Source organism: Blennius ocellaris (genome assembly GCF_963422515.1).
Source record: "Blennius ocellaris genome assembly, chromosome: 18".
Lineage (NCBI taxonomy): Eukaryota > Metazoa > Chordata > Actinopteri > Blenniiformes > Blenniidae > Blennius > Blennius ocellaris.
In genome coordinates this window covers 16832878-16848529 of record NC_137667.1, presented here as the reverse complement: position 1 = coordinate 16848529, position 15652 = coordinate 16832878, and the positions used below count along the sequence as shown (strand labels likewise).

The 15652-nt window shown below is 42.7% G+C and overlaps 2 protein-coding genes across 6 annotated transcripts; one reads left to right on the top strand and one right to left on the bottom strand.

Annotated features, from left to right (window-relative positions):
* Positions 1-2831: 2831 nt before the first annotated feature.
* Positions 2832-12383, top strand: eif2b4 (eukaryotic translation initiation factor 2B, subunit 4 delta). 5 transcript variants are annotated; one of them, XM_080513648.1, is made up of 16 exons: positions 2832-2959; positions 3196-3489; positions 7333-7428; positions 7866-7894; positions 7980-8160; positions 8250-8465; positions 9425-9507; positions 9837-9863; positions 10232-10323; positions 10429-10543; positions 10692-10768; positions 10922-11024; positions 11166-11293; positions 11569-11746; positions 11828-12008; positions 12084-12383. In XM_080513648.1, the coding sequence occupies exons 3-16, from the start codon at positions 7407-7409 to the stop codon at positions 12281-12283; spliced, it is 1632 nt and encodes a 543-aa protein (XP_080369774.1). In that variant the 5' UTR covers positions 2832-2959; positions 3196-3489; positions 7333-7406; the 3' UTR covers positions 12284-12383. The 5 variants fall into 5 exon arrangements, with proteins under 5 accessions (XP_080369774.1, XP_080369775.1, XP_080369773.1 ...); XM_080513649.1 differs by lacking the exon at positions 3196-3489 and having other exon boundaries at positions 2856-2959; XM_080513647.1 differs by having other exon boundaries at positions 2875-3489.
* A 487-nt stretch (positions 12384-12870) lies between these two features.
* On the bottom strand, positions 12871-15202 carry atraid (all-trans retinoic acid-induced differentiation factor). Its single transcript, XM_080514617.1, has 6 exons — positions 15173-15202; positions 14869-14937; positions 14170-14241; positions 13950-14071; positions 13764-13864; positions 12871-13676 (listed from the first exon to the last, which is right to left on the bottom strand). The coding sequence occupies exons 3-6, from the start codon at positions 14211-14213 to the stop codon at positions 13572-13574; spliced, it is 372 nt and encodes a 123-aa protein (XP_080370743.1). The 5' UTR covers positions 14214-14241; positions 14869-14937; positions 15173-15202; the 3' UTR covers positions 12871-13571.
* Positions 15203-15652: the final 450 nt, after the last annotated feature.

The window sequence follows — 15652 nt, the reverse complement described above, 5'->3', positions numbered from 1 at the left end:
GAGTTCACAGGCCCCCCGAGTAACACCCACAACTCTTTTACTTCCTAATTGTTTTTTACTTGGTGAGAAGAGTCATGGATGTGTTTCCTTCTTTAGAGACTTTCAAGGCTTAACTGACAGAAAAAAAGTTAGGTGTGAAAATAGTGGGCTTTTTTTTTTTTTTTTTAAAGGAGAACATTCTCAATGTGATCACTAACACTACTTCACTCCTAAATCTAATGGCCTCCAAGCATCCGTCTGAATCCTGCTGCCCTCTCGGTCAATCGTACGCATGCGTTTCCTTCACCTCTCCATCACCTGTTCCCTCTTTCAGCCTAAATGCTGCTGACCCTTGGCCTTTCTGCTCCACTGCCTCACCACACGGGATTGGGCTCTCTCCAACAGCTGTGTCAACCTCAGTCCTGGCAACTGGCGTGCCCAGAGAAGGACGAAGAGGGGCATTAATGTCAGGCCACATTATGAGTCAGCAGCGTGATACGGTCTTGTCTTTGTTCGGATTAAGCTGCTCACTTTTACTTCTTGGTTTGGTATTAAGATATTGTTATATGCTTATTCTGTGATGTCACGTTTTCCTGCTGTATTGTCCGATATATGACAAACTATCACATGCTAACATTTTCATTCTTTTTTTTCCCCCCAAGTTTTGTGGTCATATGAGATATAATTCACAAAAGTAGTCCCAGCATTTAGCGCCAACTATCTTAATTCCAAGTCGTGATTAAAAGTGATTTGTAGGGTTAGCCCTCGACCTCCTGCAAGGAGTTTCCTGTGAGGAGAGGGGTTAATCTGGGAGGTTGTCCTATCCAGGGTGCCTGTGCAGGAACCTCTCTGCCGTCAGCTGGCCGTTTATTTATACCGATAGAGATCCCTGCTGCCCGCCGCAGGAGAGACGGCTCTGGGTTTACACCCTCTAAACCCTTACCTGCCGCCCTGAGGGAAACTATCTCCTCCTGCCAAGAAAGGTGTGTGGTGACCTCCCCAGAAGCATTGGGACATTGGCAACGGGGCAGATGGGTATGACAGAGGGGAACAAAGTGATTAGCAATTGGGGGCCCCGGTATGTGAACGCTGGTTAAAAATAACTTCACTGGCCCAATTTTTAGATGGCACGCCGCTCAGCCACTTAACTCCTGTTCAAGATCAGATCGAAGCCAAAATGGAGAGACGCATCTCTCCATTTTGGCTTCGATCTGATCTTGAACCACACTTGAAGAAAGTTTTGGAAGGGATCAATCCAAGTTTGCAAATCCTCATCTGACTGATCACATGAACTCAAATAATTGAAGGAGGGGCTGAAAGATGAAAAGAATCACTCGGCTCTGTTGCGTGACACATGATGAAGGAGAAACAGATGATTAGATGAGAGTCTTTAACCGATATGTGTGTCGACAAATCCTTGGCCCACGAGTGAGTATGTAACAGTGATCAGCTGTCCCGCCTGAGAGGAACAGCGGGATTATGGTTTGGTCCCTTACCATTGTGTCCAGTGTGAGCGGTCGAGAAGCCACTCAACGACAAAAGTCATCTGATACTCACATCACCCAGATATATTTGGCCAGGCCTTGACACATAGCTGACATTAGTGGAAATGTTGCATTTGTGATACACCCTGGCCCCCGGCCATGGGAAATATTGAACAACTGTTGAATTTAGACAACATCCTGTGGTAGATAAAAAAAACAGGAGCTACAAAGATGCAGCAGAGTTGCTATTTGTGGACAGTGAGTGTCTCGAAAATAGCGAGAGCGTTGGGTTTCAATATAAGCCCCCCTCACTGAGCTCGAGCTTTCTGTGAATGAGGCCCGGGTTCCTATCACACCCAGCCCCGGCGCTGATTTTAGAACACAGGTGTTGACCTTAGTGGAGCGGCTTGTGCTTGCAGCAGAGGAAAATGAACCCCTGAGCTCGACCCGTTTTCCTCCACTGCATTGGTAATCACTTGTATGGTCACACAGGCGCTTCAGAACGTCGTACCTGAAGAATCTGTACATTTCTGTAGGATCAATGTACACTGACTTCACCAGACTCTTTACCTCAATATCCAACTTCATGAGATTAAAGTATTTCCCGCCATGATCTCTTCTTTAGTTTTTTTGTTCACAAAAGTATCTCGTTCTAGAATGACTGTTGTTTCTTGAGTGTCCCGGTGGTCACCTTGTGACCACAGGAGAATTTATTGCTTGTCTTTATGGTGCCAGAAGAAAATTGTCACACTACTCAAATATCACCAGCTGTGCTTCACGAAGTTTACATCAGGATTTATGAAAGCACTAGTAGTACTAGTTGGTGTGGCGCATCTCGCCTATATCATCTGAATCATCGTGTCGTCACATTAAAAGGCTTGAAAATGGAAAAGCCGTTTGAGAGCGCGAATGTCAACTTGCCTTCGGCTGTAAATGATACAAAGGGGCTTACAAAGCGAAGCGGGATGAAACTCAACCTTCAGCTGTGGCTCGTGGCCTGTTGTAACTGCTGTCGCGAGCGTAACCCCAAAAACCCAGTAAAACACACCCATCTCGCAGTTGCTTCCTTGTTCACTCTTTTCTCCAAAAAGGAGCCATTGACATTCGGTGTAAAGAAGAGGGAGGGAGGGAAACGGGAGGGGGGGAGGGGGGGGGAGGGGTGGGGGGGCTGAACAGAGGAACTGCAGGGGTGTAGGGTGTCTCAAGCCCAGTGTGAACAGCTGAGAGGTGTGATTTCACAGGCTGGCTCCCCCCTGTCAGGGCCCTGATTGGGCCGGACAGGAGGTGCAGGAGAGGCCCGGGCTTCTAAAGGACACCAACAGGTGGGAGGCCGCAGTGGAGGGGGGCGCTCCTGGTGGGATAGAAAAGGCCGATCTGCAAAGCCTGCTCTGGGCACAATCCACAGGCCAGATACAGAGGAGGAGGGTTGATCACGGGAGAGCTGAGGTGAGGAGAGAAGCAGGGTGAGGTTGCAGAGGGTTTCACAAAGTGATAAGGTATGGAATAAGACTCAGGTTGCTTTGAATTTTGTTGTTTATTTTTTTCAAAGCACCAAAAGTATATTTGGTACAGTTTTTCTTTAAAATGTGTCTTCTGCAGTGTTTTTTTTTTTTTAACAGAAATCTAAGATTTAGACCCTTCAAATCTGGTGCTTTCTGTCCATTTAAGAGTAAATCTGTAGCACAGTGTGAGTCAACTCTAACATCCAGGCAACAGTTGTGTTTTCTTTTAGGGGCAGGGCCTGACGCTTGTGTCAGGTGAGGGGAAGCTGAGGTGTGATGCAGGAAAGAACCAGGAAATTTAGTGCCTTGACATGTGTCTCTCAGAGGAGTCATTACAGTCTTGCCCAAGTGGAGGAGTCAGTTCTTGTTAAGGCCATTTGGTTGGAACCTGGAGGACACAGAAGTGGTCAGATTTGTCAGGGAAGTCACTGATAGACACAGGGATTGTGGAGGAGAGTCGGACTGTGGCCTCCATCTCGACCCAAGCTGCTCGCACGAGAGGAGGCAGAGAAGAGATCAATGAGGTGAGTGGAAAATATTTCACCTCTGTGAAAGCTCCATTTCATCAAGTGACATGCCCTGAAATAATAATTGTATTAAGTCATCCTGAGAGGTTCTATAATGGGAATTTGACATTACAGTAAAGTACTCGGAGAGACCTGACATAGCGTGATATTTAGGGGATAAACCAGGCTGTGACCTTCGTCTGCTGGAAGCCAGCATTGGCCTCACCCTCCAAAGTTATTTGAACACAGATCAGCATCATCGCATCGGCATCACCCATCAAAGAGCTGAATAGACTGGCATCTGGCACTGTCCTAAATCAACAACGTGACTGTTTTTCTTTCAACATCTGAAAAAGAAAACGAGTTACGACTGATATCACACACTTTCAATACCCCCTCCTGTCAAAACCAAGCTTGTTTTAATCTTCTGACTTTTTAGTACATCTGGAGCAGACGAAGGAAGCCGCCGTCACGTGCGTCTTCGACCGCTTGTCCTCGCCGCTCACTCTGTCACAGTTAACCATTGTTGAGTTTCTTGTTCCCGCTACTCCTCATGTGGGAATGTGAAAGGGTGCTTTGTGCCGGCGGAGCTCTCGTTCCAGTTGTTGCCTCTTGTGAGGACATGCTTCCTTATATCCCCATATTATACACCACTTATGGAATGTAAGGAAGTGTGTGGTTTCAAGGGGATCTGAGCATCAAGCGCACTGGCAAGAAGACACATTTCTTATTCTGTCATGTATTTAACATGAATTTATTTGAAGTTTTTATCATATATACTTTTTTCTTAGCAGCGCTGCCAGTGTGCCTTCGTCCGTTTTACGAGATGGGAGGGGGATGTCAGTTCGTGTGTGTGCGTGTGTGTGTGTGTGTGTGTGTGTGTGTGTGTGTGTGTGTGTGTGTGTGTGTGTGTGTGTGTGTGTGTGGCGCAGCACAACAGGTGAAGGGCCCGTCCCCCTCTCCTCCAGCCCCAGGCACGTGTACAGTTAGCATTACTTCCAGGGCCACTGATCGGGTCTCAGGGACTTCTTGAAAAATTCCTGCCCTGCCTCGGCTGCTGACGGTCAAGGAGGATTGACAGACCGCAGCTGTCACCCATTATAGCAACCGCAGAACTCTCAAAAAAGGAAGAGGGGGAGGGAGATGTGGAGCTGTCAACGAGGGTGAAAATTCACTCCTGTCGGCCTGCTTTGGAAGGAAATAGGGAGATGTCAGTGACAGCCCGGCTTCCCAAACCTTTTAAAATAGCAACAGTCTGCTTAGTAACATGAAAACACTTGCTTATGTGTTGTCCTACACTCTGCCTTATTAATATCATTCCTTTTATGTTTCTTTGTTTCGGCAGGTAAGACCGATGAGGATTCCACTGCTCACAGGCAGAAGACATCCATCCTCTATTTCTTTATCCCTGATTTCCCCTCTTTCTTTCTTCTCTTCGCCCCTCTGCGTACCTCTCCTCTCTCGCCCTCCTCACTGCATGCCCTCTCCCGCTCTGTCTCTCACTCTGCCTCTTGCAGCTGAAGCAACACGCCTTGCTGTGGCTGGTCAAACGGAACCAAGTCAGGTGTTTCTGTGAGGTTTGGTCCCCTTCAACCAGCTACTGCGTCGTGAATTCAGTCAGCAGACACCAGCGTGGATCAAAGACGTGATAGTTTGACAGTCGCGTCGTGGTGTATTGCTGCTCACTCACTGGAGGTGGTAGTTTGTTCATGGAGACAGATTGTATTACACAGATTGGACATCGCTTCTCTTCTTTAGTGGTTCAGATTGTTTGTGGTGCTGCGTTGTATGTTTGAAAAGCAAATAAAAAATGAATGGGAGTGCTGAATTTATATTTTTGCTTATCCTCTGTTCACTCTTCAAACGGAAAGCAAATCATTTTTGACGCATAGATTTTGAAAGCCTAATTTGTGTGATCTCTTTTTAATATGAGAAAACCACGACAGAAATGCAATGTAACGTATCACAAAATGTCATTCATTCAGGTGTGCATGCGAGGCTGAACTGTTATTTCATTCTTTTTTTAAATAAAGATCTTTTTGTACAATTAAAAACTTCAGTTTTAATAAATTGAGTGGTCATTTGATTTTTCTGACTTTACTAAGTTATGGCACAATTGCTTCTTTTCGGTCACACAAGAAAGAGAGAAAACATAACATATACTGTATATGGACAGAATTGGCTTGGCAATAGTTACAGATCTCCTGCTGACCATATATGTGCACATTGTTTGTGTGTCATGTTCACAAGTTTAGCTCTTGGGCATGTTTTTAAAGGAAATGATTTGTTAAAATATGCATGTTTCAGTCAACTATAACCCATAAATTCCTTTTTCATAGACCCAGAATAATAATACAATGTTATTCTAGATGCAATGAAGAGATTCATTCATAAGATTGATGATGCGTTTATGAAGATTGCATTGCTCGCAGTGTGATTGTACAGTTCAGGCTGGATAAATCAGCACCATGGATAGCACCCACGATGATGACAGTAAATTAGCATTTGTCAAGTGATGAACATTTTGTATTGTGGTGAATGTCATAGATATGTATGTGGCCAGCAGAGCACCATTAACTGTGAATCCTGAATAGAAACAATAAAGATCAGCAAACTCGCACTGTTTCACCATCAGCTGCTCGATAAAACCAACACATTGTTGCCTCGGTTCAAATTCAATATACATGGTTGCTGTTTACGCTTTAGTGCCTGCAAAACACAGTGAGAGTGAGTTATTAATTTTACCTGGTCATAACCTCTGACCAGAAAGTTAGAAAAGTGGTCTTGGGATCAGGAGTTTGCAGATTCAAATATCACAGCTGACCTTTGACCCCCATCAGCTCCATGGTGTGGCTGCACCTTCACCTGGGAATAGGATTGGACAATGCAGGAACCAAAAGGAATTTCCCCTAAAGGGTTTAATATAGTATGAGAAGTTATTCAGTTATTATAAAATTACAGCATATGTGTTGAAACTCAAATCTTGTCTCACAAGATACATAATGAGAGTTATGAAATGTTTTGCTAATCTAAGATGTACTGTAACAAAGATAATCCAATTGTCAAGCTGCACACATAATGGAAACAATGTGAGATATTCAGATAGAGCAAAACCAGAAGACATCAATCAGGTACAAAGTCTGTGAGTAACAGAAAGTGAAGCTTAATGTACCAGAGGTTTGGACAGATTTTTGAGGGTGAAAGTAACTTTTTATACTGTATGCTGGTGGTGGAATCTTTACAAAGACTTCACAAGATGGAAACACCAATATTAATCAAACGAATTCAACTTTATCATCAATGCTTAAGGAAGAATGAGTTTTTTTTTTTTTTTTTTTTAAAGGTTTATCTGTACTGTGTTTTATTGTGGGTTTCAACACTGAATATGTGTACACATTGATTCATTGATCTGTCATAGCTATATCCTAATAACTCATTTGTTTGAGAAGAGGACCAAGGTACATTATGGTATTTTGATTCTCCTTAGTCTTGTTAATATAATTTTCTCAAGTCCACTTGATGTGAGAGATCTTCATCTTAATTACATTTTTCATACAAAATAAATTTAGTTTTAGGAAACACATATCTTGTGAATTGTTATAATTTAAGTAATTCTAATAGTGCTCAAAAGCAGTCATGCTTTCATGGCTAGTCTCACATTTTCCCAGTCTTTCTTTTGAATTGGTTTTGACCCTTTAAAGCCTTGGTCTTGACTCGATCTCTTGTTTGGTGGTCTTGACTACATTAGTTTAAAGCTCTCCTCGGTCACCTTATGGATAAAGAAAAGAAAGATTTGTCAGAATATGAAACCAAATTGTGACACTTTACCCGAGTCGGATTGTAAACCTTTTCTTTCTCCAGTGGGAGGCGCTGTTGACGTTCGTGTGCACTGAATTCTACCGCAGAAGCAGCCGGAGCGAAGCGGCGGCGTAAACATGGCCGACAGTGGAGTGACAGGTGAGTTTCAGACTCTGCAACAGCTGGACTTTATATCCTTTTCCCTCTGTATCTCTTAATCCTCCTTGGCAGGCATCGTTAAGACGCAGAAGTGTACATCTAGTTCTTGTGAGGCAGTTTTTTAGTTTCCGGTTTGTGGTGAAATAACTGTGTAAATGCTCAGGATGCTAACGTTAGCCTCACTAGCTTCTCCTCCGTGGGTGATATTGCATCAGCTATTATATTAACTTCTTTAAATCCTGTAGGGACTAAACACATGTATTATGAAGCGGCACTGCAGCTCGAAGTTACGTGAGAAGGCCAGTTTTGTGTGTGGTGTCATTATAGTTGACCACATTGTGCAACGTCCAGCTACATCATGGCACCTCTCGTATCTGTAATCACCAAATGTGTGTGCTTTACATTATTAAACTATTAATACTATTGTTTTCTTCCAGATGAAGTCGAGGATATTGAACGTGCAAAGGTTGGAAAGTTCTCTCAAATGATTGTATTTTTATGGTTTGCCGATGTGTGTTTTTTCTTTTGACTCTGTGGTTGTCACTGAACAGTGTGAAGGCAGAGAGCTGACCAAAGAGGAGAAACAGCGGCTGAGGAAAGAGAAGAAACAGCAGAAGAAAAGCAAGGAGAAGAAAGATGACAAAGCTCCAAAGGAAAGTGAGAAAGAAAAGAACCCGGTCAGTTCAGCTGCCCCATCGTCTCAGCCTTCAACACAGCCTGCAACACAGAAAGGTGCGGCTCATCTCGAGAGGTTTTGATTGTTTTTCTTTTTATGGATAAACTGACATGTTTGAACTAAAACGTCCTGATGTCTATTTCAGCCCCTCCAGCAGTGCCTGCTCCAGCACCGGTTTCCGTGCCTGCCCCAGAGGCTCCAGCCCCCACAGACAAGCCCGCAAAGAGTAAAGCAGAGCTGAAAGCTGAGAGGAGAGCCCGGCAAGAGTCTGACAGGTCTACAAAGCAGGGCAAGAAGGGCGACACAGGACAGCAAGCTGCCCCCAGTAAATCCAAAGCGCCCTCCAGTGATCTGCAGCCAGGTATATTATGCCCAAGGGGTTAACATAACTGGTGACGTCTGAAGATACAGATCGGATACCCATATGAAATATTTTGCAATATTCCGATTACACTGTGTGCGTTAAACCTGTGGAAGCGTGCAAATCACGCCCACTTGTGTTTATCGAACAGATACACTTTTTTTAATGGCTCAAATTGGCCGATTCAGACATGAAGGTCAATATATCATGCATCCCTCAGGAAATGTGACATCTGAAATAACATCAAGCACAGATGATGCCAAAACATAACAAGTCGTGGCGCTCCGATTGATCAGCCGCCAATCGTTAGCCGCCAATTTCAGTGTTAAAAGCATTTGATCAGGGTATGCCGATTAGAACCTTAATATTTTCAATCGGTTAAAGATTATTAATGGTAGCAGGTAAATAAGTGTTTTTCGGTTGTCCTTTTTGACTCAATAGTTGCTGCATTGTGCTTAAAGATTTTTTGTATTTTTATTTCTCTTGAAGTAAAAACATGTTTTTGTCTGAATCAAACACATTTTTACATTTGCATTTTTTTCAGTTCATGTACCCAGTAGCATCATCATAAGTAAATCAAAAAGTTTAAAGCCATACCATGTGATCGGTATCTGTGGTCGGCACCCATGGCTGATCTGTGTCGTAATCAGCAGCATAAAACCTGATGAGAGTGATTACAGTCATGATGGATGTGAAATGTGGTACATATTAAGTATTGATGCTTCTTCTCATAGTTTGGATCTTATAATATTGCAAATGAATGCTTTCAAAATAAGTGTGGAGTCTCATTTGTTCGTGGCTCCTTCATATCATTGCATCATCTTCCTCCAGTTGCTACACGTTTTTCAGTCCATCCTTGAGCATGTCTGAGGACTTTTGGCAACGTGGTGCGATTGCAGTTTCACAAGCAGATAGCTCATCAGATAACTGGAGAAAGTAATGTGCTTTTGTATTTTTAGTGGTGAAGAGACTCCCAGAGCACATTCAAGTGGACGACCCAGATGTTTTGAAGAAATTGGCCAAGAAATTGGAAAGACAACAGGTGGGTAATGCGCAATCAGAAAAACAAAATGCTTTTAGGATTCTTTTAAGGCAAACTTTGCACTTGTGGAATTATTGCTCCTGTACCCGACTTAAAAGTTAATTGCTCCAACTTGGTACATCAGATAGTAGCTATTAGGTGAATATTGACAGGAGTCTGTTATTCAGTAAAAAGACAACTGTTCAATTCCGTTTTCTTTTTGTTTTTTCTATGCTTGCTCTAATGTCAATTGCACAACAAAAAAAATATTGCAACCGCTGTTAGACCTGATGCTTCATGCTGTAACATCAAGTGTTATTGCATGGGAATGAACCCAATATTTCTTTCAGACACCAGTGCACGCCACTGTTCAAAAGGTATAAGTCATTAAGGTTGGGCTTCATAATAAGTGTGCTGTTAACAGTTTTCCAACTAACACTTCACCTTGTTTGTAATCCAGCATCATTACACATCACTTGTTTGCTGTGCAGGTTTTTAGTTAGACTCCACTGTGCTCTCACTCAGTTTGCTGTGTTTAAAGTTTAGAGAAGACACAGAAACACGATTTTGAAAATGGTTTCTTGATCCCCCGGGTGTGACTTTCATATGAGAATCGCCTTTTTTAGTTAAAGAAACTGTCTGCTTCTCGCCGTTTTACCCGTTTCCTCAACATGTGCTGGCACCTTGATTTATTTTCTCCAGGATCAATGAGCCCAGCTTTAATCTTGACTATGTTATGTTTCAGATCCCACTCCGCTCAGACTATGGCTACAAAGTCAGCCTGTTTTCTCATCTCCACCAGTACAGTCGCAAAGCCCCTCTAACTCAGCAGCTCAGGTACGTTGATGGCTTATTGTAAAGGCCGTTTGATTTGGGGCTGGGTCCAAGATGTACATTTATTTGATTCCATTACGCATTTTTGCACATTTGTGTGGTTTGCAGCATTCCTTCCACGGTGATTCATCCTGCTATTGTTCGGCTGGGCCTCCAGTATTCCCAGGGCATCGTAGCAGGATCCAATGCTCGCTCCGTAGCCTTGCTGCATGCCTTCAAACAGGTACTGCAACACAGCGCTGTGACCGCGTGTTCGTTTGTATCCCCGCTGTGCTTAATCTCCACTTTAAGATAGGAATGGGTTGTAATCCATGGATGTTTGAGTTTGCCCATATTTGAGTCAAAAATAGAAATGTTTTCTGTTATTTCAGGTGATAAGGGACTACACTACGCCTCCAAATGAGGAGCTATCGAGAGATTTGGTCAACAAGTTGAAACCTTATATCAGGTAAAAAAAAACAAAACAAACATCTTCACTGTATATTTCACCCTCACGACATCTAAACTACTTAAAGTTGCATTGCTCTTTTCCTAGTTTAAATTTGAATAAATCAAATAGTAAAACTTGTTTTCAGTAAGTATGCTTGCTTTGTTCTTTCAGTTTTTTAAATCAATGTCGCCCCCTGTCAGCAAGCATGGGTAATGCAATAAAGTACATCAAGAAAGAGATCTCCAATATTCCTAGTCAATGCAAAGAAGAAGAGGTTGGTGTCTCAATCAAAAACAAATCCGTCATAATCACATTTTGATTGATTTCAAGCAGCAATCTGGTAACTTTTTGACAGAGTTAATTATTTAAAAAATGTTCCACTATTTAACAACTCTTCATCCCTCTGACTGTTCAGGCAAAGACCAAACTGCTCAAGTGTATTGAGTGCTACATCGATGAGAAAATCATTCTTGCTGCTAAAGCTATCGCCAAGTCCTCCATAGAGAAGATCAGCGATGGCGACGTCATTCTAGTTTACGGATGGTAAGCCACTAAAAGCCGACCCACTGTAGAAGACAATTGTTTTGTGTGTCACAACCCCAACTAATGCATGTGTTTAGTCTCGGTTCTAAAATTAGCAGTTCCTTGTTCCTAAGCATAGTTTTTTATATTTCCAGACATGGATGTTCTTCTTTTTTTTTATCCACTCAATGTTTTGTCTTCCTGCTTTTCATCTGTCGCCTCCTGCAGTTTTTTTAGGTTTTTTTTCCAGATGTAACCCCATATAATTTTCATCTCCACTTCCCATCTTCTGTCAGCTCCTCATTGGTCAACCACATCCTGTGCGAGGCGTTCGAGAAAAGCAGGAAGTTCCGTGTCATCGTGGTGGACAGCAGGCCCCGGCTGGAAGGTCGAGAGGCCCTGAGGCGCCTGGTCCAGAGGGGCATCAGCTGCACTTACGTCCTCATCTCCGCTGTCTCTTACATCCTTCCAGAGGTAATAATGACGCTTCACTCTGTAGAGCTCAGTGTTTTGCCAAAGATTGAGGTTTAATCACACTGTAACTTTATCTTCAAGGTTTCCAAGGTGTTCCTCGGGGCTCACGCCCTGCTCGCCAACGGTTACGTCATGTCTCGGGTGGGGACTTCACAGATCGCGCTGGTGGCTAAAGCCTTTAACGTGCCTGTACTGGTGTGTTGTGAGACCTACAAGTTCTGCGAGAGGGTGCAAACGGATTCCTTCGTATCCAATGAACTTGGTATGAGAATCACTGATAAACACTGGTGAAACTGTCACAGCAGTCGATTTATTTTCATTCCTTTTTCCCCCCCAGATGACCCAGACGACCTTATCGTGGCCCGAAAAGGGAAGACGCAGCTGGAGGACTGGCAGCAGGTGCCCTCCCTCGGCCTGCTTAACCTCGTGTACGACGTGACGCCGCCCGATTTTGTGGACCTTGTCATCACAGACCTGGGCATGATCCCCTGCACCTCGGTTCCCGTGGTGCTGCGAGTGAAAAACGTGGACCAGTAAACGACCACGGTCTGAGTCAACAGGCTGCTTCTGTCTTTGTGTGCATGAACACTTTGCACACAACACGTCGTGCTTTTAGCATGCAATAAATATATATCTCAAATGGCATATGCTTTCTAAATGGCTTCCATGTGGGTTTTTTTTTTCATGGCCGAATTGAGTTAATTGCACAGTCATGTGATGGGAAGGGTTGTTTTTAAACTTTTATTAATGGTTAAAGGCAATATGTTAATAGATGTGCCGTTTCCTAACATTTAACTGCCAGTAGTAAAAGCAAAGCAAACCCACCGTCCTTGAAATGGTCCAGTTGTCAACCACAGCAGTATTAAACCATCCAGAAAGGGTTTCCTAATTACAGCTGGAGCTGGAGAGTAGAAGAATGTTGTGGCCATCATATAAAGACTCAAGTTTCTAATAATCAGTTGAACACATACAAAGAGAAAATAAACGTGTAGAATATCAGGCAGCATATTTACCTTGTTTAGACATTTTACATATGTGTTTTGAACATTTTTCATTATATAAGACATGCAAAAAGTATTTTTAAATCTTTATTAGCAACTCTGAAGTCATTAAAATTCAGCACAAAAGCAAGTTGATAACACCAATACATTTAACACTTGTTACAAATTAAATGAGGAATTATACATAAGACATTCTAAACTTCTTAAACAAAATCCAGGTGAAATATCAAAACAAATGTGAAAATGTATCCAGAAATCATGCATTAATTGTGAATATGAAAAAAACCTGTCCCTGAACTTCCCAAAAAAAATAAAAACCCTGCAATAGTTATTAAAATAATACAGCAGACACCAAAGCTCAGTGCAGCTTGATATAATGTAGGTATGATCATTGAAGTCTGTACAGCTTATGTTCAACGTGCAAAAAACTGCCTTTCAACTGTGCCTCAGGACGTGAAAGTACTAAAAATGTAAACTTGGACACATTCAATACATTTGGCAAATAAGGCCCAAGCAAGTCTAAAATACTCTCAACCAGTTTAACCTCTTTTTACCCCCCTTTTGTCAGCTTTTCCTAAAAAATACAATCAGTGATCATTTGACAAAAACAACAAAAAACAAACTTGGATCAAATCGTTCCCCTAAAATTGCACAAATAACTTAAATAAATTCTGTCTTAAAAACATCCCTCCTTCAAATACAGCTGCCCAAGGAAAGGCATGTAATCTATCAAATATTGCAGGTGAAGCCCGGCGTGCTGCGGACTTGTCATCTTCTCATCCAGTCGAGTTCTTTCCATGACGAGCGCCGTCCGCGGCTCGGCTTCAAAGTGGTTTGGCTTTCCGTCTTTGGGTGACCCACAGAAACGCAGCGAGGACGACAGTAACGACCGCCAGGCGCCAAAACACCTGCACGGCTGGGAACTCTCCCTGTTGACGGTTTCGGCAAATACACCAGTGCGTCAGACTCGAACTTAAAATCATGAAGGCGCAGACCGAACAACTTGCTGAACCGACCTCTCGAAGACACTTGTAGCCGTAGTAGTTTTCGGCACAGCGACACTGCAAGAAGCCGGGGCCGTAGGGAGCGCAGAGGGAGTTCTCCGGGCAGGTCATGGCTGTGGGATGAACAATGATTGTTATGAATAGATGCCACGTATCGGCTCATACGGCAAAATAAAGTAACATCATAGGGGAACTTACACAGCTGGCTGGTCTGGTTGCACATGTTTTTTTGACCTTGGCAAAGGCGGTTTCCCTCTTTCACCTCAATGCTGTCCCAAGAAGAGTTGCCACCAGGACAACCGAGGTCTTGTGGCAAAATACTAAAGATAAAAAATTATTATAAAAAAAAAAAAATAGAAATCCGTATCTAAATAAGGGTTAAAGCTCTAAAGGTTGATTTTCATAGCAAACCACTTACATGTAATTCAGCTCAGTGAATCCTTGAAATGCTGTGTCACTCATGTTGACAATGTGATTGAGTGAAAGGTCTCTGCAATACAAAAAGTGTGCAAAGTTAACAGAAATAACTTGAATTATAGACACAAAATATTAAGACAATGTCACAGGTTACTAAGCACTCATTATTCCTGCCTCAAGAGTAACGGAGGACTTTTAGTTCTTGACTGTTTGGAAGATGAAATTGTTTTTCAGCTTCAAGAGATAAAAAAAAAAAAAAAACACCTTCCTTATCTCATTGTCTATCAGCATGAGGATCAGTCTGAGGAGTCACCCGCATGTGCATTTTTCTACGTGCAGCCTATACAACAATGTCCAAACCTGGCCTGCAAGAGGCTCAAAGCCGGTCAAACCAACAAGAAAATGGTAAAGATTTCACAGAAAATATTGTAGTAAAAACAATATTTTCTTAAGGAGTGGATACACGACTGAGCCCCCAGCCATGCTGTCAGGGTGAGTTTCTAAAAACATGCGTAATGCAACAGCTGTACAAATATTGTCTGTTACACCTTGCTGTATTTTGCACCAGAATGTTTCATTCAAATTGGGCTTCATGTTGAGATTGTAGTCATTTCTGATAGTAATTGCATGATTTTGCTTGGTGGCCCCTGATCTAAAATGCAATCTAAAACACCCCTGACATATTGACAGCTTTACTCACACTATAATGGCAGTTGAAGCTTCCTTCAGATCCTCCACATAGGTTTGGGAACAATTAGAAAGATCCAACCTGATAAAAACACAGGAGACACAAATCAAAGTTCAAATAATGCCTGGTCGACGCCCCAGAAACGTCAGATAACATTTATTTTTCTTTTAAGGTACAATCAAAGTGCTTATAAAACAACCTATAGAGGCATATGGTCAGCTATGCTCGAGAAGAGAATAAACACAAGGGAAACTCTACATTGAAGTTAATTGCAAGAATTACGACAGGCCCTGAACGTCGCGCCATATGTATTTACCCGATGATGCGTTCATCGTCACTTGTGTTGTTTTTTGTCCAGCAGCAACGTCCGTCTATGATTCCAGTGGACGACCAACAAAACTGTCCCACTGCAGACTCGTTTAGCACCGTCCCACCACACAGTGTGCATACCTGTAACAATACAAATAATAAACACAAACAACAACACATCTGTTGGTACATGTAGCGACCAAAACATGCTGTTAATCAAGTCTATGTTTATCTGTGCTGCGTGTTTCCAGTCATGACTGCAGATGTTACCAAATCTCTATCCTACCTGCCGCTCGCTCAGTTGAAAACTCAGATTAAAACATACATTTTGGATTAAAATGAGCAAAGCAAGTTTCCAGCTGCCGCAAACAGCTTTCATTTTCACCGTCCGGAGTCACGTGATCGTCCCGTAGCGGACACGTGACAAATAGCCGGGCCAATTTAGCTTTGCGCTAAAATTACGCAGGAATTCAGACCAAACACTATT

Coding starts and splice junctions, on each gene's coding strand:
- eif2b4 (XM_080513648.1), top strand. CDS start 7,407: ATGGCCGACAGTGGAGTGACAG. Junction 7,895..7,979: donor AGGATATTGAACGTGCAAAG/GTTGGAAAGTTC, acceptor GTCACTGAACAG/TGTGAAGGCAGAGAGCTGAC. Junction 9,508..9,836: donor AGAAATTGGAAAGACAACAG/GTGGGTAATGCG, acceptor TATTTCTTTCAG/ACACCAGTGCACGCCACTGT.
- atraid (XM_080514617.1), bottom strand. CDS start 14,213: ATGAGTGACACAGCATTTCAAGGATTCACTGAGCTGAATTACAT. Junction 14,072..14,169: donor TTCACTGAGCTGAATTACAT/GTAAGTGGTTTG, acceptor TTTTATCTTTAG/TATTTTGCCACAAGACCTCG. Junction 13,677..13,763: donor GCTACAAGTGTCTTCGAGAG/GTCGGTTCAGCA, acceptor AACCGTCAACAG/GGAGAGTTCCCAGCCGTGCA.